The 24558-nt window shown below is 39.8% G+C and overlaps 1 protein-coding gene across 1 annotated transcript in view; it reads right to left on the reverse strand.

The window, feature by feature from the left end:
* AGBL1 (ATP/GTP binding protein like 1) overlaps positions 1-24558 on the reverse strand; it is a 465946-nt gene that overhangs the window by 219744 nt on the left and 221644 nt on the right. Inside the window, 2 exon segments of the mRNA XM_018556368.1 lie at positions 554-685; positions 7264-7393. Coding sequence (XP_018411870.1) covers positions 554-685; positions 7264-7393 — 262 coding nt within the window.

Genomic DNA, 24558 nt, shown 5'->3' on the forward strand with positions numbered 1-24558 from the left:
TAGTCACTATCCTACCCTGATGAAGGGACCATGCGTTGCCCCAAAACATTGACTATATGATATATGTGACAATGTTTGATTAAATGAACACCAAATTTTGAACATCATTCTCTGAGTGCTGGTGATCTTCGTTTTCTACTGACTGATCTGCACGGCGCCATCCGTGATTATCATTCCAAGCACCACCATTGATACTGGTCCATAATGCTGTAAGGAGTGCATGGGGACCCATTGGTATACCACATACTAGGCTAATACATATACTGTGAGATAGACAACAGAAGCAAGAGTAAACTGTGGGTCATAGGGCCATGAAAAGTGGCAGGTTGTGTGAAACCCAAACTGTACATCTTAAACCGTGGGATAGTTTTTCCCCTGTTTGGCAAATATATATCTGCTCTGAGGTCCCTTACACATACATTATTCAGAAACGTACACCTTCACAGGCTGTTGTTTATATAAGGTAAAAAACTGAGTTAATCCAGTTTCTTTTCTCATCCATTGTGCATGCTAATATGCTAAAACATTCCCATAATAACTGAAACTTACATACCCTGTATCCAACATCCTCCAGGAGAACAGAAGAATCCACCACACATCCTGCTTGCCACAGGGTCTCCTTTATGCTGCATCCATAGAAAAACACATTCTTTCTTTGAGAATGGCCATGATAATCACAGAAAACCTGCAAACAAAGATAACATTTAAATACCAAACAAACTACCCCTTTTTACACTCACTTCCAAAAAAACATGAATGTATTTTACTCTTTTTCTAATTTACAAACATTGTCAGTGTGGAGCATTTCAAACAGATTCTTCTTTGCTGTTTAATTCAATTTATTCTTATTCATTTTGAGTTGTTGTGCTTTTATGTCCTCCAGATATCATTTAATATACTGCAGCTTAAGGGCACATATTTCTTAGCTGTAGGCAAGAACTCTAAGGTTCACATGATAGACATGCTATGGGGTAGCTCAATTTATTAAGCATGCTACTAGTGTCGCTCTGATATACCTTTGCTTGATTTATGGGCTGTTTGCCTGAACAGGTCAAAATGTTCAGGATTCAGACGGCATCAAGTCTGAAACCCATTAAAGTCAATAGGGAAAAAGCTCTGGTGGTTTGGTAATCCTCTGGAAGGCAACTACAGCAGCCAAATGCAATTAAATGCAATGGAAGTCCACCAAAAGTCTGAGCTGTTTAAAAAGAGATGTACAATGTGTACATCAGTGGGGCAGGGCCACTTTTTGCTCCTTTAAGGGTAACATATTAAATCCTTTAACACTAACTTGTAAGTCAGGCGGTGGTGAAACTACAATGGGGGAGTGGCTAGTGACAATGGCGGAGTAAGGCAGCGTGTGCCTGAAGCTCCCACACTGAAACCCCCTATCCACAACAGTTTGCATATAGGATATATATCGGTCAACATAGAGGGGGAAGAAGAGAGCTACACTCGAACACAATACACCACCTCTGTGCAAGCAAGAATTACTGGGCCCAGATTGAGAGAACCAAAAAAAAAACTTGTAAGTCAGGCACAAAAAAAATTACAGACCCTCTTATAACTAGATGGACCATATGACTACAATTGGTTTCAATAAGTTGTGTAGTTTATTTTTCCCCAACAATGGTAAAACTAACTTGTTGGGACAAGTCAGACACACTGAATGGACTGTGTGACTACAGATATGTGTACTAAGTTATTTGCTTTATTTTCTTGTTTTATTTTTTTATTTAGGCAGTAACACAAAGTTGTAGTGACAGGGTCAAGTTAGCCAGACAAAAATGTAGCAGTCCAACTACCTGTTTGTTCTAATATGTTATAAATGCTGTAGGATAAGCCTCAGAGAAAACAGCAATGTACAGTTACAGTAGATTACAACATGACTGTACTGTGGTGACCATGCAGAACTGGTACTAAATGCCTGGTCTAATATGCTGCAAATGTAGTATAATAAGCCTTACCAAACCAAGCAGTGATGAACAGTAAAATGTGGTTTACCGCAATGCTGTGCAGACAAGCAGCAATGGTACCTAATGCCTGATCTAATACACTGCAATTACAAATGTAGTAGAAAAAGCCCCAAAGCACAAAACAACAATGATGAACAGCATATAAAGTTAACAGCTATACTGTGCAGACAACCATGCTGCTGCCTAATACCTGGTCTGATATTTGGCAATTGCAATGGTAGTATAATAGGTCCTACACCACAATACAATAATGCTGAACAGTAAAGGCAGGTAATGACTAAACTGTACAGACAAGTTGTAATGGTGCTCATTGTCTGGTCTAATCTGCCACAATTGCAAATGTAGTAGAAAAAGCCCCATAACACAAAGCAATGAATAGTGAGAGTAGTTACAACACAGCTATACAATATGCTATGAATGTCTGGTGGCTGTAAAATGGCCCATGGCATTATGGGACAGGCCATCAAGTTTTTCCTTTAATATCACAGTTGTTCAGTTCATGTGTTTCACAATCAAATGCACGATATTCAGGGAGAATGTTTAGTTTTAATTGAATACCAACAAAAACATCACTAACTAGAAAACTCTGTTATATGATTAACCCCTTCATGACTGAGCTAGTTTTCAGGTTCTGTTCATAAATGACTGACACATTTTTTACCTTCATAGATGTTGCAATGGCCATATTAGGTTAAATGAGAAACAAAATACATTTTTTACCAGGTTTACAAATTATTAAAAAAAAATTCTACTAGTTCCTAGTCCCTATCTGAGCAAGGCAGAGAAACCTTCTTGTGATGTGTTCCTTCAGGGAAAATCTAAACACAGAATAAATAGAGGGTAGTAATACCCCAATGACAGCTAAAAATGAGCTGATTCTCCCTTGTTGAGAATTCTCTATATACCACTGTAGAGCAGTTTTCGTCTGCAATAAAGTTTACTCGGGTAACCAAAATCGGTTTAGATTCTTAAAAATAATAAAATAGTGGAAATCAAAGGTGTCAAGAATAGTCGCTTTCTCCTGAGCTTTAGTGTAAGCAGAATAAGTTTTGAATATGATTTTGGTTAAAAATGGAAAACATTTTATTTGACAAGCCTGATCATAAAAAAATATGTTTTAAAGCACCATCTGGAAGGTACAGCTTTACATTTATTAATGAATTCATATTTATTTTCTCATAATACATGTTGTCAAGATAATGTGATTAAAAAATGTATAAACAATTACTGTGTGGCTTACTAAATAAGTCCATATGTGTTGGTTATCTTAAACATATGACATACACCTTCATATGAGGGCTGGGCCTCTGTTAAAAATAGATGAACAATAGAGTGAAGAGCCACATCTAATTTCCAAGGATTCTTCATATGGATGCATACAAAGATGCCTCCAGGAGCTTAAGCACTAGATTATCTTGTCTTAATTAGGAGGCCTGTACTCCACACATAAATGGTGGTGTATGTCATAGACATTCGAATGTCATTTAATTCCAAATGCAAATTCAGATGAAAGTTCGTGAATTGCATCCACATGTCCAAATTCCAATGAGGTTGAATGCAAACAAATCCTAATATTCTTTTAACAAAATTTCGGATCATCCAAATTTTGTTCAAAATGAAACTAAATCAGACATGTGACTGTTTTCTCCAATCAGAAAACCCTGTTCAAAACTAAAACAGAATTCTGAAAGATCTGAATCTGAGTAATGAAATGGCATTCTGACCCAAAACCCAAAAGAAAGAAAAGATCCGAAATGAAACAATTTTTTTCCAGCTTACATGTCCAGTATGTCATATCTTTACAACTCTTTAATAATGGAATATAACAGCGTCACCTTATCTTACTTTTTTCATGTTCCCTAGCCGTCCCTTGTTGGGTAATGTCGGATAGTCAGATAAGCTAAGGTAATATCTGATCTGATAGAAGCAAGGGCATCTCTTACTCTCCTGTATTGCTGGTCCCCACCACCCCTGCAGCCCACTCAGCTGCTGTCTCTCCCCAGACTGCATCAATTGCTAAGCAACAGGCCCTGACTTACTTCTCTAATTTGTTGGAAACAGCATAGCATCCCCATTGCTAGGCAGCATTCGACTCTGCCTCTTCTGCCTTGATAGATTGTAGGATTGTGATAGTTCTACTTCACCGACTCTGCATATTGGCACTTGTTTTCTTGATTTTAGTCATGACATCAGCCTGTCCCTGGAATACTCTCATGCCTTCCACTTAGCCCTGATCTCAGATTGCCACTAGATTGCTCTCTTGTCTCTGCGCCTAGCCATGATCTCAGCCTATCCATGGACTATGCATATCATCTGCTGCCTGTCCTAACCTTCGACTTGTACCTAGATTATGCTTACTGCCTGCTACCAGCCCTGACCTCTGTCTGACTCTGGGTCATATTCATCATCTGCCACCTGACAACCACTTGCCTCTGGACCCTACTACAGGCAACATTTTTGCCGTGCATCAGTCCATCACTGAATCTCCTGTGGACCACAGGTACTTTTTTTTCTATATCTTTGCTCAGTCCCTTGTACCATTTGGCCAGAGCCTTTAGCATTGTATATTAGCCTCTAGGGGCAATTAAGTAGTGGTAGGACACCTTACCTCAAAGGAATGGGGGCTGCTATAGGTGAAGCTACACTCACCAGCTCTAGTGTCTGACATCTGATACTATGGCGGACATTACAATATCCATCTGGAAAGAGCTGGTGCCATAGAGAGAGATTTAAGCGTAGTCAAAGAGAGTTGTATACGGTTGGTGTGTGTATTAACCAAGCATCAGAACAAGAGTGCAAAGCAAAGGCATAATAATGTGTCATATGAGCTAGTGGATTTAGCCACAAATACTGGAGATAGGAAGTAGGAAATGCAGGATCACTCTAAGGTTAGGACTGAATAAAACAACAGCAAGGAAAAAGTTCAGAATTCCAGGAAAGCACATTTTAGCAAAAGCAAATTGAACAATACACCAGCTGCCAGAGTATGTTGCCTTTTTAAATAAGTTTGGGCCAGTCTGACAAAATGCACTTTGCCACACCCCTCCACGTACATAGCTCACCGGAATGGATAAATAAGGCAGATATGCCCTTGCCTGGGGAAAGCAGAAAGCCTGTAGTGCAAGAAAAGTCAGAGGGATCTTCTGGAGAGGGAGCAATAGGAGAAGCAGGAATTGGCATAAAGTGGACTGAGGAAGGACAGAAGAATCAACAGCAAAAGCAACAGGTAGAAAGCAGGACACAGGGAAGACAGGAGGAGCACCAACAGAAAAACAGAAGATTCAACAGGACACAGAAAGGAAAGTCTATGAAGAAAACAGATGGAGGAGCAAGTTTAGCATGACTGCCTAACAAAACCCATAACAGGTAGCTTCCTTATAGAGTACAGCTGTAGATGTTTGCTCAATATGCTTATACAGAAATATTCCTAACGCAAGTAATTTATGTTCAAATGCCTCTGCTGTGTGGCGATGTAAAAAAAAAAACCCTTTTGACAGCAATGACCACAAACACAAGCTGTAAAGTCTAGTAGGTGAGGGTGGTGTCCCAGAGAGCCTGTTTAGAATGAAAGAACTTCTGGTGCTAATGCAGGTGTCGTTCATGAATTAAATACATCACAAGAACTAAATGACACACAAGGGACGTCAATTCTGTTGCACAGCAAAGCAATGCTATACAGGAGCACTGAGAAAGATTTTCAGACAGATTTATTATAATTAGGCAGCTTGATCTATAAATGTCTCCCTCTACTGCTGTGATTTAGCACTGCAACAGAATATAAACTGCCCCTGAGCACTTCCTAATTGCTCATCCATTTGCAATGAAAATCGAGCTCATCTTGATGAAAATCTGACTTATCTCTAGTGTTAATTCTGTCTCAGACCTGTGCAAATTTGACTCAGTTGGCTGCCTTTGATTGCAAGTGCAGGGGTCAAAAATATACAAAAAACTATAATAATTGATAATTTATAGAACCCCTGAGTATTCATTATTATTATGGCTATTGAACTCTTACACCAATTTTATGATTATCAGCCATCCATTCTAATCCCTGAAGAAACTACAAGAATTCCTCTTCCCCTCAGTAGGTACAAATACACTTGGTACTGCTTGTTAGCTAAAATCAATGTGTTTTTAGGGATGAAAAGAAATCAGTGTTATATCATCCTGTCATACAATAGCAGCCCAAGTAGGACAGCAAAAAGATCAATACTCCTCATACTAAAATATATTGACAATGTTCTGTGGCCTGAAGGCAAGCTGTTTCAAGGGAGCTGAAAAGCCTAGAGTGTGGGTAATGTTGAAATACTGTATATTGCTGAGCTATTCTCCTGGCAGTTACCTACCAGTGATATGCCATTGCTCTCAGCCCTCATGTTGGGTTCATATATGTGCTAAAACTCTACAACATCGTATTAGTATATGTGCTAAAGAAACCCCACTAGCACAGTATGAAAAAAAATGAACAAAAGGATAAAACAACAATGGGAAACACAAAGACAAGCACAACTTAAAAATAATGTTCTGTGCTGGAACTCCTATATTGGAGGTGACAGGTTAAATCAAGAGAACCTGTCACCTCCAAATGCTATCACACAGGGCTTGTTAGCTCATAAATAAATAAATAAAAATTAAAATGTGATAAAAAAGTTAAAAAAAAGAAACAAACAAAAAAATGCAAACCAACCATGCCACCCCCGCTATCTGGGGGTGGGTGGGGCGCATTGTGGAACCTGGCCTTGGGGCAGCAGGGAGATTAAATCCGTCCTGACCATTGCTGCTTTCTTTTCCCCAATGTACTGTATGGGCTAGCTTTGAGAAGTAGAGGTCTTAAGGTCAGTACTGGTGTACTGTGTACTGTCACACATGAAGGTATTATGTAAATAAGGATGTGTGCCAAAAGCACCCTTATCCAGTAAATTCCAATGTGAGACATTTTAGAAAATGTTAATACTTCAGTGCTTGCCAAAATTATGTTTAGATTTAGAAATAATGGAATCAGGAGAATCATCATTTTTGAGCTGCACAGAATCACACAATTTAGCAATGTAACAAATGATGATTCATTAACTGTTTGGTTTTTGTAGACTGGACAAATCTGCACCTATAAAATGGACATCATTTTTAAAAATGTTAGTTGCAGATTATCCTGGTTTTTCCTATTTGTTCATCACATCACAGCACAATACCTTCATTAGTGTGGTTACAACATAAGTTGATTTCATATAAGAGTATGCTGGAACCACGATAAAGTAAAGGCGTAAACACATCAGGACAGGTGACTCACCATGGGCGATCTACCAATGCTGCTCATATAGTATAACAATCCCTTAACATGATAAATAGTAGGCTGTAAATTGCACTTTGGGGAGAGCCAGTGTCTGTTCAAATCTTCACCACTTAGGGAGCATCTGTAACTGAAAAAAAGCAAGTGGGACAATAAATCAACACATTGCAGCAAACCTTACAAAGGAAAAATACTTATGAACACAAATGCAATCATTGGCTAGTTGTGACATATCTGTGTTTTTGTTAGAGACCGAAAGGGATATTCATTTTGTAGATGGTTCTTAATCAATGATTAAATGGCATCAGTATTAAACTTATGTGGACATTGTAAACAGATACCATATAAATACAGAAAATGCATATCTTCAGTTTAAAGGTACACTTGAGTTCACTCCAGTATAAAAATAAAGCCTCGAGAAGCATACTAGGAGCACAGCCCACCTGCTCATTACCTTTGTTTCTTTCCATTTTGTGTGGACATTTTTTAGGTGTTGCTGCAGATCACCACTTAGCTATTATGCAAATATTGAGATTGGCAATTTCACTGCATTTGCTAAAAGTAATTCAAATATACAGTAATCATATCTGTAACCATCTGATCTATCTCAATGTGATTAAGGATGCAAGAATTGGTTTGCTATTGCATTAACCCGGATTCATAGTAAAAGTCTCAGTCAACTAGTAAAATGGTCCATTGGTGCCAATTCACTTCTGTATTGTAGATATCTCTATCCCATACAGAAGACTGGTGGCATGCTAACCTCACTGCTCACCTCTCATGAGCATGATCCAATGGACATCTAATTTTTCCTTACTTGCAGGGAGCTGTGGGATTATGAGGTGGGATTTCAAGAACCTGTGAATGCTACTGCTCAAAAAATAAAATAGTATATATCTTTATTAGGTGTTAGTTATTACACAAGGAATGGGGATGTACTCTGTAGACTCTTGCACTATCTGCTTAAAATAAAGTGATTCAAACTGTTGACTAGAGATCAGAGGAGAAAGTCAAGTAGACTACGTTCGTAGGCTTTATGCATGTGACGGGACAATGTGTTCTATGCAATATGAAAGTCTACCTGTAAAGGATCATTTTCATGCAAGTATCCTCATAATGGAGGGTCCTCAATCGCAACACTCCTGGTGCAGTAAACCTAAATCCTGTGCTGGGGATGTCATATTACATGCAACAGGCTACTTGTAATTAGACCTCAAATCGGCCAATGAAGATGTTACATGAAACATTTTTTTATTTCAAAACAGATCATTTCTGGTTGAGAATTTAAATTTAAAGATAATATAGTACAAATAATCATAAGGCATATGTCACCCATTCTGCTGCCTTGATGTTGTACATCTATAGCCATCAGATATGCAAAAAATACATTTTAGAAGAATTACTATTTCCAAATACCTCAAAGCCTATAAGTATGAGCATTTTATTGTTTTGCATGCATATTTATGCAAGCTGCTTTCTACTTTAAAGAAATATCAATTTTAACTAAAGGGACAGTTGCAAATATAAATGATGACTAGCTGTTGATGAAAACAATTGACTGCGGGTGTCAACTGGTTTTATTTGCTTTTTGTGATGTTATCACAGTAGCTACAAATGAACACAGTTCAAGCCATTGTGAACTGCATTCATGGGTGAAAGAAAACCTATTGAAAAGATCTTTTCTTGATATTAAATATGAAGCAAAGAGCTAGAAGTGTTTTTTTCTGTGCTGTCTACATTTTAATGAAACTTTTTCTTGCCAGGATTTTTTTTTTAAGTATGGGCTTTGTTTTAATTAAACTTAAAATGCTAATGTATCATAAATATGAGAATCCCAACTACATATAAGGCATTTTTGTTTGGAAGTTCAATGCATTTAATTATTCATCAGTTAATTATATGAGCCAAAACATTATCACAGATTTCTCAAGATACACAAAGTAAAGATTGCTGAGCATGTCATCCTGCTCCATAATTCTTTTGTTTGTAAAGATGGTCAAAGAAATTAGTGAAAGATCAACATACATATCAACAAAGCCTAACTACAAGTCTCAGGGTACCACTGTACACATTTTATAGGGCTAACTTGCTCAGTGCCCTTGTTTTTCAGTGACCTCTCTGTGGCTCCTTGCATTTTATACCTCCTATAACAGACCCTATTATGAGTGGTGACTAGCAATCTACATACACTCATTTTCATATACAAAATTCAAGAGTCCTAAGAAGCAAAATTTGTATAGAATTGTAACACTGGAAAGGACTACAAAAGTATTTATAAAGGCCTGGATGTTCAATAATCTGCAGTAAGCCATATTGTCTACCAATGAGGAAATATAATACAGCTGCTACTCTCCCTAGGACTGAGAATCCTGCATGTATTAGGGAAAAACACAAAGTGCAGTGCTAAAAAAGGTGCTTCGGAGGACAACAGCAAAACACCGGTAGAAATCTCTTAACTTGCTGGTCTCTTTTTCTGTTTTCACTATGTTTTTCGCTAAGAAAAACATAGATAAAGAATGATTAGGTGATCAGACATAATAGAGGGGACCATCCAAGAAAATCATTGCTTATGTTGTTTGCAAAAGACCCCAAATATTTTTCATAATGCACCTAGGAAATGTTCCACAGGAGGACAAAAGCTAACCTCTTTGGTTAAAACATGCAATGGTATGTGAAAAAATTGCCAATACTAGTTCTTATCAAACTATGAAACCTATTACAGACAGTATTATGGCCCAGGCTGCTTTGCTGCTTCAGGACCACATGCTTGTATAGACTGAGTAATTAATTTAAAAATTGTATAAACAAACATTTTGTGAATTACAAGGACAGCAGATTAATTTAACATAGTATTACAGTCTCAAACATTTTTCAATAATTAATTCAGATGAAACAAATATACATTGCCCAGCAAAGTATTTCTTTAAAGTCTTGCCTTGCTGTGTCTTCATGTTTGTGAAAACACACACAGCTTACTAGCACACACAGGGGTAGCTCCACAGGATCCTACAAGGGAAAGGAGCCACCCTAAAACAGGATATCAGGGTGAGTACTTAGGGGACCCGCTGATTCTGCAGGAAACTAAAACATTTAAACATCAAAGAGCAGCATCCACTGTAAGTGATTTAACCCCTTCATGACTGAGCTAGTTTTCAGGTTCTGTTCAGAAATGACTGACACATTTTTTACATTTTTGCTGTGTGATTCTTCCACAGCAGTAATATACTTTCTTACTAAATGTACCCACACATATTATATATTGTTTTTTAGAGGACAGATAGGGCTATATAATTATATCACATATGTGTACCTAACCCCTCACTTAGTTTGAATAAAATAAAAAAATTAGGAAAAAAACTAGAAGAAAACACTTTTTTCACAAGTTTTGATTATTATTTTTTTTTTTAGAATTTTTTTATATTAATTATAGTATAAAAAATATATTTATATATAATTTATATTTTCCTAATTTTGTTTTACACTTTATTTTAATTTTTTTACACTTTGTAATAAAAAAAAAAATAAAATAAAAAAACTTTTTTTTTTCTTGTCAGTTTATATCAAGCAATCACTATGACAGCTTGATAAATTAACTTTTTTATTTTATTTTTGGCTATTAGGCTGATCCAAACTTAGGAACAGCTAATAATAACCTTAGAGACTGATCCTGACTTTAGTCAGATTCAGATCTCACTAAAAGCTCTTTGATCGTGCCTAGACGATCAGAAATGATACATTTCACTCAAAAGAGATACATTGTATTCTTTCAGTGAAATGTATCTAAACATCGGGCTCTCGAACTGTCAAAACAAATAGCAGAGAGGTGAGGTGAGTCACTGCTGCCTCTCTGCTATTTTGAGCTGTCAAATACGGGATCGCAAATTGCGGTCCTCTATTTGCATGTAACGGCTTCATTCTTTCATTAATGAAAGGAAGAAGCTTTTACAAAAAGCTTAATTATTTCATTAATTAATGCCTCAATACTGAGACATTAATGAATGACTGTTAAATGCTGAGAATCAGCAAATACCGGCATTACAAAGCCTGATATAACTCGTCACGTACAGTGTACGTGGCCAGTCATATAGGCACAAAGTGACAAGACGTACACTGTACGTCTCCCGTCACGAAGGGGTTAATCAGCATTTGTAATAGCTAAAAAAAACATTTTGACTTTAAATTACTTTGAAGTTGAACTCCATACAACCCCTTTTTTATTTTGGATAGAACTGGAAAGTGTAAAAACCATTTTTAGGTTTATATTTATGCATGTGTAATATTAAGGAGATCGCCGACCACTTCCTGTCACATTGACTCAAGGACTACAAGTAAACATCTATTGCTGCTTGTATCCTAATTAAAGTAACACCATGTTTAGATTATAAGTACTTCAAACAGAAGGAAAACTGTATCATGTAAAGTCTAGGACAAAATATAGACCTCGGCCCATTTTAGATGAAGAGGCATGACATGCACATAGGTATTAAAGCAAAGAATCCCAGAAATATTGTAAGTTGCTGTATAAGGTGAAATGATATTTAATGCCTAATCATTGTGTAACTCAGCAGCTACAAGAAGCATTTGGGGGAGGTTATTGTTGCTCAAGAAGTTGTATCAATTACTAAATACAGATGTTCAGATATTTCCCTGATGCACGCACTTCTTGATGCTAATCCTAAAATATCTGCAAATCATTTTTTAATTCAAATAATTGTTTTGCTATTTACATATAGTTGAATCCCACTTCGTGGTCTATTGAGGCACTGGTGACATATCTAAGGCCTCACCGATACCCCAGTGCTTTCCACTGTACACTGATAAATCTCATGAGATCTTGGGGAAAAGGTTATTTGTTTCCTTCATTTGATTGGGTAGAGTGCTGAATAAGAAGGCAGGGGATCTCTCTGGGCATCATTGTGGCGGGTGGAAAACTATTCTAGGAAGTAAAGGGAGATAAAATGCTCTGCCCTTACTGAGCATGGTCACTAGGATTAAAGTACTCAGGATAAAAAAGGATAAGGTAAACAAGTAAGCAAACGCCTGCATGTAACAGTAAATATGTATTTTTAAAAATGATTTCACAATATTTAGGATGTTACTTTAATTTCATTTTGATGAGCTGGGTGAATGTCAGTTTTAAGCAATATGTTCAAGAAAGGCATGAAAAACACTGTATGTCTGTGTATTATTTGTTAACAGCTTAACTCCATTCAGAATCAATTTCATTTTGGGTAAATGAAACCCGGGTGCCCCGGGTGACAGAATGTCTAGCTTCCCCATTGGTTCCAGTGTTCCTTTATTTGTTCCAGTAGCTTCCAGCCTTACATAGCTGTAAGTCTCTTCGTTTACAATTGATTACATTTGGGGTGCGCCTTTAGGACCTTCTCCTCTTGAACATTGTTGCATTATCAATATACAGGTATATACATTATATACTAGAAATATTGTTTAATGGTGATGCATTCTCTTGGGATGCTGTTGTTTAGCTGAAGGTAGTTAGGTAGTAAAATATTCTTAACAAACAGTAAATGAGCTTAAAAAACCCCAAACTGACCTCGGTAGATTTAGCAATTTGTAACAAACCTACACCAAAGTTCACAGCAGAAGTAGCTTTCTCTGAAGCTCAGGGCACCTTTATCCCCTCCTACGGCACCTTTTCTATGTTTATATTAGAGACTCAAAAGCTGCTGAATCACTGCTGGAATAAAGGAAAACGGTGAGCTGAGCTAGGAGAACAGTTTTAAAAACTTCAGTACTTCTGCTGTGTTATGAGGATTAATTGTTCCACAGTGCCTGCAGTTACAGAGCTCCTTTGCTTCTTGTTAAGAATATGTAAATACTTGAATCTCTACAATCTGGCCACATGTTCACTTTAAGAAGCTTCCTTTTACAGTAGCAGCAATCCACCCTGTCTTCTTTGCGTATGGGTCACAACTACTTCTTCCTTCTCACAGTGGAAAATGTGCCATGCATGCTCAGTTTCGGATTACTTGATGCAAGCTGTCAGAAGCTACAGGTACAGTGCACATCTCCTACAAATGCCATTGATCAGTACACATACACAAGAAAAGAGGGAAGATTCTTTATGTCACCCACCTTCTTTATACCATAACCCCATTAAACCATTAGAAGGAATTTTCATAGACAATTTAGTAGACAGTTGGAATCTCAGGTTTAGGTGCTCCTCTAACCAGGAAAAGAACTAGTAGGCTCCATTATATACTGTATACTGAACTGAGGGCCTCTGGTTCCTTGGTCCATTACTGGTAATGATCACAGTAGGTATTATATCAACTAGTCTTCTTTATAAGACCCTATCTACAGCTCTTAATTTCAATATTAAAGGAGAACTATGGGGTCAATTTCCCCATAGTTCTCCTTAGGGTAACGGGAGGACACAAACTAGCGTCCTCCCGTTACCCTAAGCTCAGTATACTGCGAGCTACAGCTCGCGGTATACTGAGACGCCGCAGCGGATACCGACGTAGATGACAGGATTCGCCCAGCTGCGTGAGTATCAGCTGGCTCTGCCTATCTAGAGGCAGAGCCAGCTGTACCCGCCCCCTCCCCCGTCCATTCCGCCAGTCAGCGCTGGCAGATCGGAGCGGGGAGAGGGGAATCCAGCCCCTCCCCCTGTCACGGCAGAGAGCCGTGACAGGATCGAGTGGTGAGCGAACCTGGTATGTGTTCGCTCACCTCCCGATCTACTGAGCCGACCTGTGACAGTCTCATTGTCACAGGTTGGCTAGAACTATGAGGTGAGTGGAAATCACTCATCTCATAGTTCTCCTTTAATGTAGCTTGTGTTGTAATTAGGATTTATTTCTCACAGCAGCAACAGTAGGGAATATTTCACCCAAATGACCCACTGAGCTGCCAGTCTGAAGATACATCCACAAGGGGATAAATAACAGAAGGAAAAGAGAGACATGAAGTGAATAGTTATAAAGAAAATTTAATGCCACAGCTGGGAGAATAAACTTATTTTTAAAATCTCCCATCTATTACAGTTAAATGTCAAGACAGGACCCATCATAACTGGTGACTGATGGCTGATGTGATAATGGTGCCTTGGGCACTGTAAGTCATAAACTCTAAAGGGATGCAGAGAGTTTGATGTTTATACAGAGCCGTGTCAGAATAGAAAAAAAATAAAAATGTTTTGCCCATAGGATTGCATTGCTAGATTCCTATTGGCTATTTCAATTTGCAATAGCCAATAGTAAACTAGCATTGTACCCGCCCTCTGCTGATGGACCTGATGGAGAACTGCAGCAGAGGGCGGGTACAATGCTAGTTCACTAATGGCTATTGCAAATTGAAATAGCCAATAGGAATCTAGCAATGCATTCCTATTGGCAAAAAATATATATATTTTTTCTATTCTGACACGGCTCCGTGTCACAATGAAGAAAAAAAAGAAAAAAGCAGTGTTTCTCTCCTTGGTGCCCGGGAGACTCCCGGAGCGCCCAGGAGAGTTTGCTGTCTGGAGATCAGTGTCCCTGGTTAGCTGGTAACCAGGGACACTGATCTCTCTGCAAGTGGCCGGAGCCAGCCGTAAGACCTCGGCCAGCTTCGGCTTTCATTGCGGCTCAGCCGAGCCGAGGCATATGCCTTTGGCTCGACTGAGCCGCTCGGCTAAGCTCGGGAGCTGTACGGGCTATAGTGAATAGCCCGTACAGCAGCCCTTCGGTTCTACTGAACCAAAGGGGTCCTGGGGCTGAAGCTACGGCTAGATCCTTCGACTGCTTTGTTAATAGACCCCTATATCGAAATAAAATTAGGTACTGCAGGTTTTTGGAATTGTTGAGTACATTTCGTTACTGAATACATTTTTGGTTAGAGTGCATTTTTGGTAAGAATAACCAGACTACAGAATGTATACTATAGAAGATTTGACAGACAAGAATAAAAACTATAAAACCTTCCATTCTGGTATTTTAATACTGAAAATATTATTAAGATGTGTATTTCTACTTTTTACTTAAACACAAGCATGTGTAATGTTAAAAATAGGACACATTTAAAGTAGCATTAAACTCTCAAACATTTCTTCAATATTGAATACAGATTAAACTAATATCGCCTATCAAAATATTTATTTACGTTTTTGCCCAAACACTTACAATCATCAGGTTTCCAAATAGCTGGCTCCAACTCTCTCAGCTCAGCCTCCCTGAACTTTCTTTCCAGTACAAGATCACAAGGGAAAGAGTACACTCTCCAAAAGCTGTCCATCTACTAGGTTGGAAGAGGGAGAAAGGATATGTTGTGCTGGGGTACATGCATAAGATCTCCTGTTGTTAATATCCAGTGTTGTGAACAATTGTTTAATTGAATTAAACTGTTAGAAAGACCCTGTCCACAGACCATTCATTTAAAAAAAATCCTCCTATAAAGATTATATGTGAATTTAATGTATTTTATAAATGGTAGTTACCTGTAAAAGTCTCCTTTTTTATTCACACAAAAGCCCTGAGACTTTATAGTAGTTACCTTTGCTCCTCCCCTAGCTGCTACAAAGAAAGTTATGTAGGGAGGTCAATTTAGGGTTGGCAAAGCTGGACCAGCACAGAGAATAATTATACAATTTCGGAAGGGGAGAGAAGTATAAGAAAGGGGTTGTGTTAGAGAACTGACTATTCCTACAGTAGTCAAACGTTCTAGCAGGTGCAAAACTACATTTCAATTGGATAACAATTCAAATAAGCACTTAATATACTTGATTTTTCTCTGATTTTACCTGTGTCTTCTGATGTTTTTTAAATTAACATCTCAAAACAGAGGTTTTTGTTGCATACAATTGCAAATACAAATAAAAGCAACATTGCCATGTCAAGGCACCTCTGTAAAGTTGAGTCCCTAACTCAAAACAATCTAAGTTTCCAACTATGGGATGTATCTATCAATACATCCATTCAGAGCAGGCTTACCTGTGGGAAAGGGGCACTTGTACCTCAACAATGAAACAATGTGGCTTGCAAGGGGCACGGTGGGAGGTTTGGCGGCCCCCCCTTTGCAAGGAACCCCCCAATGTTGAAAGGCCTGGTTTGCTTCAGAAAGGGGGGCACATGCCTGCTGTCATCCCTTCCCTGGACATTCAGGCTGCATGTGTTGATATGAGCTTGGTTGTAACATTAAGGCTACATTCACACTATTCATTTTTACAACCAGGAATCCCAAATCTCCCATTTAGATGTGGCCACAGAACAGTCCTTTAAAAGTTAAAATAAAAGGGGAAGAAATGGCATCGGGTTCTTCCAAGGCCTTATTCACGCTTTGTGTTTTGGGATTCCTGGGCACTGCCATGGTTGAAAAGTACAAATACAACAAATAGTGAAAAAATGCCATTTAACGGGTAGAGGATTTTTCCTACGTATTAAGGAAAACATTGAAAATGCACAAATGCTTAAGCCATGGCTAAAAGCTGCATGTATTGTTACAGAACAGAATGATCTACTCCTTTAAAAGTGAAATTAAACGAAAAGAAAGAAATGGCATAGGGTTCCCCTAGGGCCTTATACACACTTCGTGTTTTGAGATACCTGTGGAAGGAACCTACAGATTCCTGCCACACGAATTCCAAATGTCAAGTTTAGATGTGGCCTCTGTCACCCATTCAAGTTAATGACCTGGTTTCAGCAGCCACATCAGTAAGCGGCAGTCCGCATGTAATCATATGTGATACTATTGAAAGCGCTGTGCAAATAGTGGGTGCTATATAAATCTTGTATAATAATAATAATTACATGCAGTTTGGAATAGATCACTGTTCCTGGTTGCATGATAGATGTGATAGATCACATATAATTACATGTGGACTGCCGCTTACAGATGTGGTCGCTGTCAGCCAGTATTTTCAATGTTGTCATAAATACGCAGGAAAAACCCTCTACCCGTTAAATTGAATTTTTTCACTATTTTTTGTATTGGTACTTTTCAACCATGGCAATGCCCCATCTATCCATGTCCTTTTTTTTTAACAATATCTTGCCTATTAGCCTTGAAAAAGGCTAAACAAAATAGCTAGTTTCACCTCCCAAGGACTTAAGTGGGGTTCAGTGCTATCTTTGGGGTTTACAGATTTCCTGCTGGGTTCAGTGAACTCAGCTCAAACTAAACCAGGCCAGGTTCACTCACCCCTATCCAACATTAGACTGAAACATCCATTCCTTTAGTGTGTGGCCTTCCCATGAATTTGTATGGAACATACCTACATCAGTCGTAATTGGAAGCAAAAATGAACACAACAAGACATCTTATTTTTCATATCTGAGACTATAGGAAACAGCTTCTGAGTATGGGGTTTGGGTTGTGATTAAGAGAACAGAAAATTGAAATAAGAATGAGATCAGCTGGACATCAGTTTGCCACATACTGCACAGAAAAGGTCATTTTGTCTGTCCTCGTGTTTTTCCAAATTCCTAAAACTACATGCAAGTCATTCAGAGTAAACTGTGCAGAATAACAGATGAAACTCAGAGGCTAGAGCAGTTTATCAATATGAAGTTTGTAGTGTAGAAAAAGTGTAGTAATACTTCCAGAGACATAACTAAAAGCCACAGGGCCCCAATGCAGTTAAAAGTAAGGTCCCCGCATATTTCATATAAAAAGGTTTGATTGCCTTATTCAGCCCCCATGATCCTATATTTCAGTAAATAAACGTTACCTTTTTCCCAAGCCTTATAATCCTAGTAGATGTTTAGTTAGCAAATAAACAAAGGAAAAGAAATCTGCAGAGATGTTAAAAACTTTTTACTCTGCCACCTGTCTGAATGCAGGACTGGAGACAAAGACAGACTGGCTTTAAAATCTCTGTACATATATGCAGTGGCGTCACAAGGGGGGTGCGGGGGGCGTGGCCCGCACCCGGGTGACACCATTGGAGGGGGTGACACCCAAATGACTTACAGTACATTTGGGTGTCACCCCCCTCTTGAAAAGTCGGGCGCTCGATCATGGACCGAACGACCGACAGTATCAGGAGAGAGGAGAGAGCCCGGCGGCATACCTTATCCCGCCGGGTGACTGTCTCCTCCTCTCTCTGCCGGCGTCCATCACCAAGATGGCCGCCGGCAGGTATCAGAATACGGCCGCGCGTGCGCGATGACGTCATCGCGCACGCGCTTGGTGATGTCATGCGCATGCGCAGTGACGTCTTGGCGGGGTAACATTTGGACACCACTCCGGTTGTCACCCAGCCTCGGGACGCCCCTGCATATATGGAAAGCCATTTCCTTCTTAGCAAGAAAGCCATAGCAAATCTGGAAAAGACTGTGAAGAGCAGAGATATCACTTTGTCAACTTTTTTTGTGAATAAGAACCAATGGAAGTGACCAAATCTTCTATGCATATATGTCTGGTTACCAGAACAGGGCTGACACCGAGATGACTGGCAAAAGACTAGCTTGAGAGACTGAATTCTATCAAGCTAGATTTGAGGGAGGGGCAGAGCCACACAGTGGGGCTTATGGTATAGCATAACACACATTCTATGCTGTAGATAGCTCCAATTCTCATGCTAATATCCACCTCTTTTTATTGTGATGTTGGCAGTGGCGGAACTAATAACCAAAGGGCCCTGGTGCAAGATTTTATCTTGGGCCCCCCTCCCAAGACGGGGGGGGGGGGGGGGACAGGACCCGCCCCCTCACTGTGAAGCCCGTCGGCAGTACCGGACCCCACTGGGCCCCCCACAGCTTTAGGCCCCGGTGCCCCGGCACCGCCTGCACCTGCGGTAGTTCCGCCACTGGATGTTGGGGCTGTTGTAAAATAATGAATATGCATGACTTACATAGAGAGCAATTGCTTCCATTGTCATTCTTAGTTGGAAAAAAAGGTATTCCATTTACCATATTTGTAATTTAGACCCACTGAAAAATTAGGTGGATGACTTTACGTTTCTCTGTTACAGATAGGCAATACAGCTTTCTCACCCATACAGCCCAGGTTTAACAACGTCACAATTAAAGACCAAAAGCACAGTTATTAAATCATCCCTCCCTCTTCCTTTAGGCTATTTTCACACCATGTCCGGAGCAGAACTGGAGCAGATCTGAAAACGCAGTGCATTTTTTGCCGTGTTTTTGTCCCGTTCTGGTGCATACCAGTGTGTTTTGTGTTTTTTTGCCTAAAGTTTGCTTTCAGATGCTGTCCAGTGTGTCCAGTGTGTTTGCATGCATCTGCATGCCTTTTTTATGCAGTTACCTGCATTCCAGACCAGGGAAAATGAGACAAACAATATTTGCTTTGTCTGGACCAGAACGGACTACCCTGGTGTGAACAGATCCCAGAAATACCATAGGGATACATTGGGATGCTTTTTTTGGTCCAGGAACAAACTGTTCTGGTCTGGACATGGTCCGGACATGGTGTGAACAAGCCCTTAAGCTGGCTCCCAGTGTGACAGAGCTGTGCATTGATATAGCCCCTTATTAACACACACACTAATGCCCTTTCTCAGTTTACTACCTGATGTGCAGGTAGTAAAATGAGCAAGATATTGGGTACTAATACAAGGAGTATTAAAAAATATTATTAAATACATAGCTGGATTGCCATTTAGTCAAATTTTATATTACTTAATGCATAATGGATTTTATGGCGAGTACAAAATCCAAATTTCATTCTCACTCATTGAGGGACACTGGATTCAGAGACAATTGTGACAGTCAAAAGCAGTCCAACTGAGTGGTAGGCTTTAGAAACAAAACACTAAGAGCCCCACAAAAAAACAAGAACAGAACTGGGGATTGCCTGCAGCTCAAAAGAGCCACCTGAAGGAACCTATGGACAAAGAGGCCTAAGAGTCAACCTGGCAGAACTTAGAGAATGTGTGAACAAGAGACTAGGCAGCAGCCTTACAAATCTGGGAAAGGGTTGCCTGATGCAAAAAATGTCCAAGAAGCACTCACACAGTATCAAAGGTGAGCACCATGACCAGTTGAATGGCAGGGCCACAAACTGGAAGTGCTGAGGACTTACAGCAAATTGAAGGAAGCACTGATGTGATGTTAAAATAGTGACATGCAAGTATGCATCCTTAATGTCCATAAAGGCCTGAAAGTCTGTCTGATGGAGGAAAGCTATGACAGACCTGGTGGATTCCATATGAAATGTGTGGGCTGAATCAAGACATTTAACGGCTTGAGATCCAAGATGGGGCATATGCCCCCCTTGAGTTTGGGAACGCTGAAAAGTTTGGAGTAGAACTCATGAAACTTTTCTAATGTAGAAATGGAGGTGATAACATCTTGATCTAAAAGATCTGCAATGATTCCATGGAGATCTTCTAAACTGTGTGGTGACAGGCATGAACTGGGGAGGGGGCTGATAATTAAATACTAGCTTGTAATCCCTGCAAACTAACTCTCTTATCTAGAATACTGCCTGTCTAGGGTAACAGAAGATTTGACAACAGGTTTGGGGAATTTGGAAGCTTAAAGTTTACGGTTGAACTTGAGAGCTGGCTTTAGTTTGGCTTTGGAGGATGAGGCCTGGAAGTACTCGGAAACACCATTAAATCCATTAATAATCAATTTATTAAAAAATTGAAAGAATATGGCAGCACAACAAACATGCCAAAAGAAGGCCACCCATCAAAACTCAACTAGGCAAGGAAGGCAATAATCAGTGAGGAAACAAAGAGACCAAAGATACACCTGAGATAGCTGCAAGGCTCCACAGCAGAGATTGAAGTATCTGTCCATAGGACCTCTTTAAGCTCTGCACTCCACAGAACTGGCCATCATGGAAGAGTGGCCAGAAAAAAAAAGATTGCTTACATAAAAAAAAAAGCAAATACATTTCCTGTTTGCCAAAATTCATGTGGAAGACTCCCCAAACATATAGAAGAAGGTACCCTGGTCTGATGAGAGTAGAGAAAAATTGGGAGAAATGTCCCCTGGTGCAGCGCTAGCACTGAGGTGAGGGTGTGGGAGTAAGGGTTGGAGCGCTTGGTGTGCGGCTTCTTAGAAATACGGACCGGGGTGTCCGACGTTTGGTAAGTGGGAAAAAACAAGGAGTGAAGAAGCGCCACTACCAAGTGGTGATTTGTCAAAAACAGAAGTTGCTCGTTGCAACTTTGGACTTTCATCCATCCGCACCTCGCCGCTGATATCACGCTAGTACCCACTACTTGGTAAGTTTGATACCCTTATCTGTTTTTGCCAAATCACCACTTGGTAGTGGCGCTTCTTCACTCCTTGTTTTTACCCTGGTCTGATGAGACTAAAATTTAGATTTTTGGTCTTCAAGGAAGACACTATATCTAGCGCAAACCCAAGACCTCATCACCCCAAGAACACCATTCCCGCAATGAAGCATGGTGGTGGCAGCATCATGCTGTGGGGATGTTTTTCATCAGCAGAGACTGGCAATCTGGTCAGAATTGAAGGAATGTTGAATGGCACAAAATACAAGGAAATTCTTAAAGGAAAGCTGTTTCAGTCTGCCAGAGATTTGAGACTCGGACACAGGTGAACCTTCCAGCAGGACAACAATAACCCTAAGCATACAGTGCATTACTAAGTCCAGAGTCCAGTGCATTACTAAGTCCTGAGTCCAATTCATATACTGTCCTGCATTGCTGTATAATGTATTGCTGGGATTTGTAGCCCCGCTTCTGCATTAGAGTATATGTTCCCCTGTACAGAAACGAATGTGACTGGCTCAGTGTTCTCCATACAGCACTGTGGTATATGTCAGAGGTATACAACAGGGCTATTCACAAAAGGGTGAAGAGTTTGGAAAAGGCAGGAGAAGTGAACAATCTAGGACAACATGGCTGAACTGGAAAGTGGGCTGAATTGGAGACTTTTTCCATATCAGCTATTTTGGCCTAGATTGTTCCCTTCTCCTGCCTTCTCCAAACTCTTCACACTTTCAGTATAGTCCAGATATCAAAGGTTGTAAAATCTGTATGACCTTCTGAAATGTATATCTTTTTAAAATTTGACATTAGGAAAGTTAAAAGGGTGAAAGAACAAAATCTTTTCTGTATAGCCATTTCATAGAGAATGAAGTATCCACAAAGTTTCATTATCCTTTAGGCTTGTTCTGTATCTAAAATATCAGTGTGACAGCTTGTAAAGGCATTGTTAACAGTGATCAGTGCCATTAATTAACTAAATGAGACTTAAAGTGACATTAAAGCCAAAACATTTTCCCCCTCCCCCTCATGTAAATGTTAGCACTTACCTCAAATTATGTCTCTTATTCTTATCTTCCTCTTCTTTCCCCATGTTTTCATGTGTCCCTCCAGCGGTGTGACGTCACTCCGATCCAGCGCTGACTGCTCTGGCTCTCCGATCCAGGGTGTCTGCAGGCGGGTGCATGCGTCCATAGACTTACCTTGCGTCTCTGCTCGTCTCCCGGCCGAGAATCGGAACTGCGCATGCTCCAGATCCTGCGCAAGATCCTTTGCGGCCGTACGATCACTTCCTGATTCTCGGCGTGGGATCGAGCAGCGATAACGAGATAAGTTTAAAACCATTTCAAGCGTTTTTTTTTTTTTTTAAACTTCTTGCCTATATCTACTGCTTGCTAGCAGTAGATATAGGCAAAAAAAACGGAGGGTTTAGAACCGCTTTAAGTGCTAACCTTCTAAGTCTGACTGATTTGGATGAGATGTACATATTGAGATTTGCTTTATCTTAAAGGAGAACTATGGGGTTAAGGCTTTTCCCCACAGTTCTCCTTAGGGTAACGGGAGGACACAAACATCTTAAAAATGAATGGCATGCAAAAGTTGTCATTGCTTTTCTTATGTACTTATAATGTACAGTTTTGTAAAGAACACCTGTTCTCTATGACCTCTGCAGACATTTGGGATGCATCTAAACGAAGAGCCAACCAAAAAAAAACACAGCTCATGAACCTAAAAATAGTGGAACTCCAGTCTCGCCTTCTGTTTGCACACAGGCTCTGCTCTTGTACTAAAATTTCTTAGTCTGATTTCACTGCACACTTTAAGCTCATCAAAGTGTGCATTCAAAACTGCAGCAAGTCAGATAAAGCCTACCTCAGTTCCAGGCTGGAGAATGTCCAGCACCATCTAACTCTTTCCTTCCCAGCCATGCGGTCCGTGGCCCTGTCCCTTTCATTTATTGACTTTCAGTTCTTGCAGTCATGGAGGCTCAGCATCACATGTGGGTATTACCTGGGGTAGTCTCCATACAAATACAGGCTGCCTAAGAATGTCTATTCTGACTCCGATTGTTGTTCTAGTGACTTATCCCTTGCTGAGACCTCTATGCCTGGCCTGCATAAGCAGATTCAATCACTGAGGACAATCATTGTCAGATAGCTGAACTCACCAATACCGTTTCATCAACAAAGGTTGCTTTATTCTGAACATCAGGGTTACAGCAGATGACAGGAAACAGCAGAATAAATGGTTGAGGTATTATGCGGTCAAAAGATTATGCCTTTCCTAGCGTACTGTGCAGAATACACGTGTCCCTGTTACATGTGGCCTGTTAGCTGTGACCATGACACAGAAAGTACTGACCAACAAGAAGAAGGGTGGGGCATTACACACATGACACACAAATGTGTCATAGATCAGGAAAGGAATACAGGAAAAACAGGTGCATTATTACAAAAGGCCACTAGATGGCAGCATATAACTAAATATAGAATATCCATAGGAAAATGGTATAGAGAAAACAATCTATATAAATCCTTATCTAAAAAAACTTCTGTGCCCCATTGGGGCGGCACAATGTCCATTCCTCCAGACTGACATCCACCCATCAATGCAAAAAGATTTCCCCTTCTTGTCCTAGTAATTCAAGTAAAGAAAAATCTCCTCAACACAAACAAAGTAATACGAGCATGAGAGGTTCCCACTTCTCCCACACTCCATCCAAACTAGACAACACACTTTGGCTGGAGTTACATAGTATTTGAGGTTGAATAAAGACATTAGTCCATCAAGTCCAACCTATTAGGATCTCATTCTAGGAGTACCTGTACCCTTGTATATTGCGGTCCCTTAAGAAATCGTCCAAGTTTCTTGAACAATTCCACATTATTTGCTGAAATCACCGCCTGTGGCAGTGAGTTGCAGACCCTAACCGCTCTAACTGTAAAGAACCCCCTTCGCCCCTTGTGCTGGAATTTTTTTTCCACCAATTTTAGGTGATGGCCTCTAGTTTTTGTAATGGAGTTAATTTTAAACAGTTTATCGCTAATGTTGCTACCACCATTGAACATCTTGTACATGGAGATCATATCCCCCCTTAATCTCCTCACCTCCAATGTGAACATGTTTAAATTCAGTAGCCTTGTCTC

Source organism: Nanorana parkeri, unplaced genomic scaffold (genome assembly GCF_000935625.1).
Source record: "Nanorana parkeri isolate BGI_ZX_2015 unplaced genomic scaffold, ASM93562v1 scaffold236, whole genome shotgun sequence".
In the NCBI taxonomy this organism is placed as follows: Eukaryota; Metazoa; Chordata; class Amphibia; order Anura; family Dicroglossidae; genus Nanorana; species Nanorana parkeri.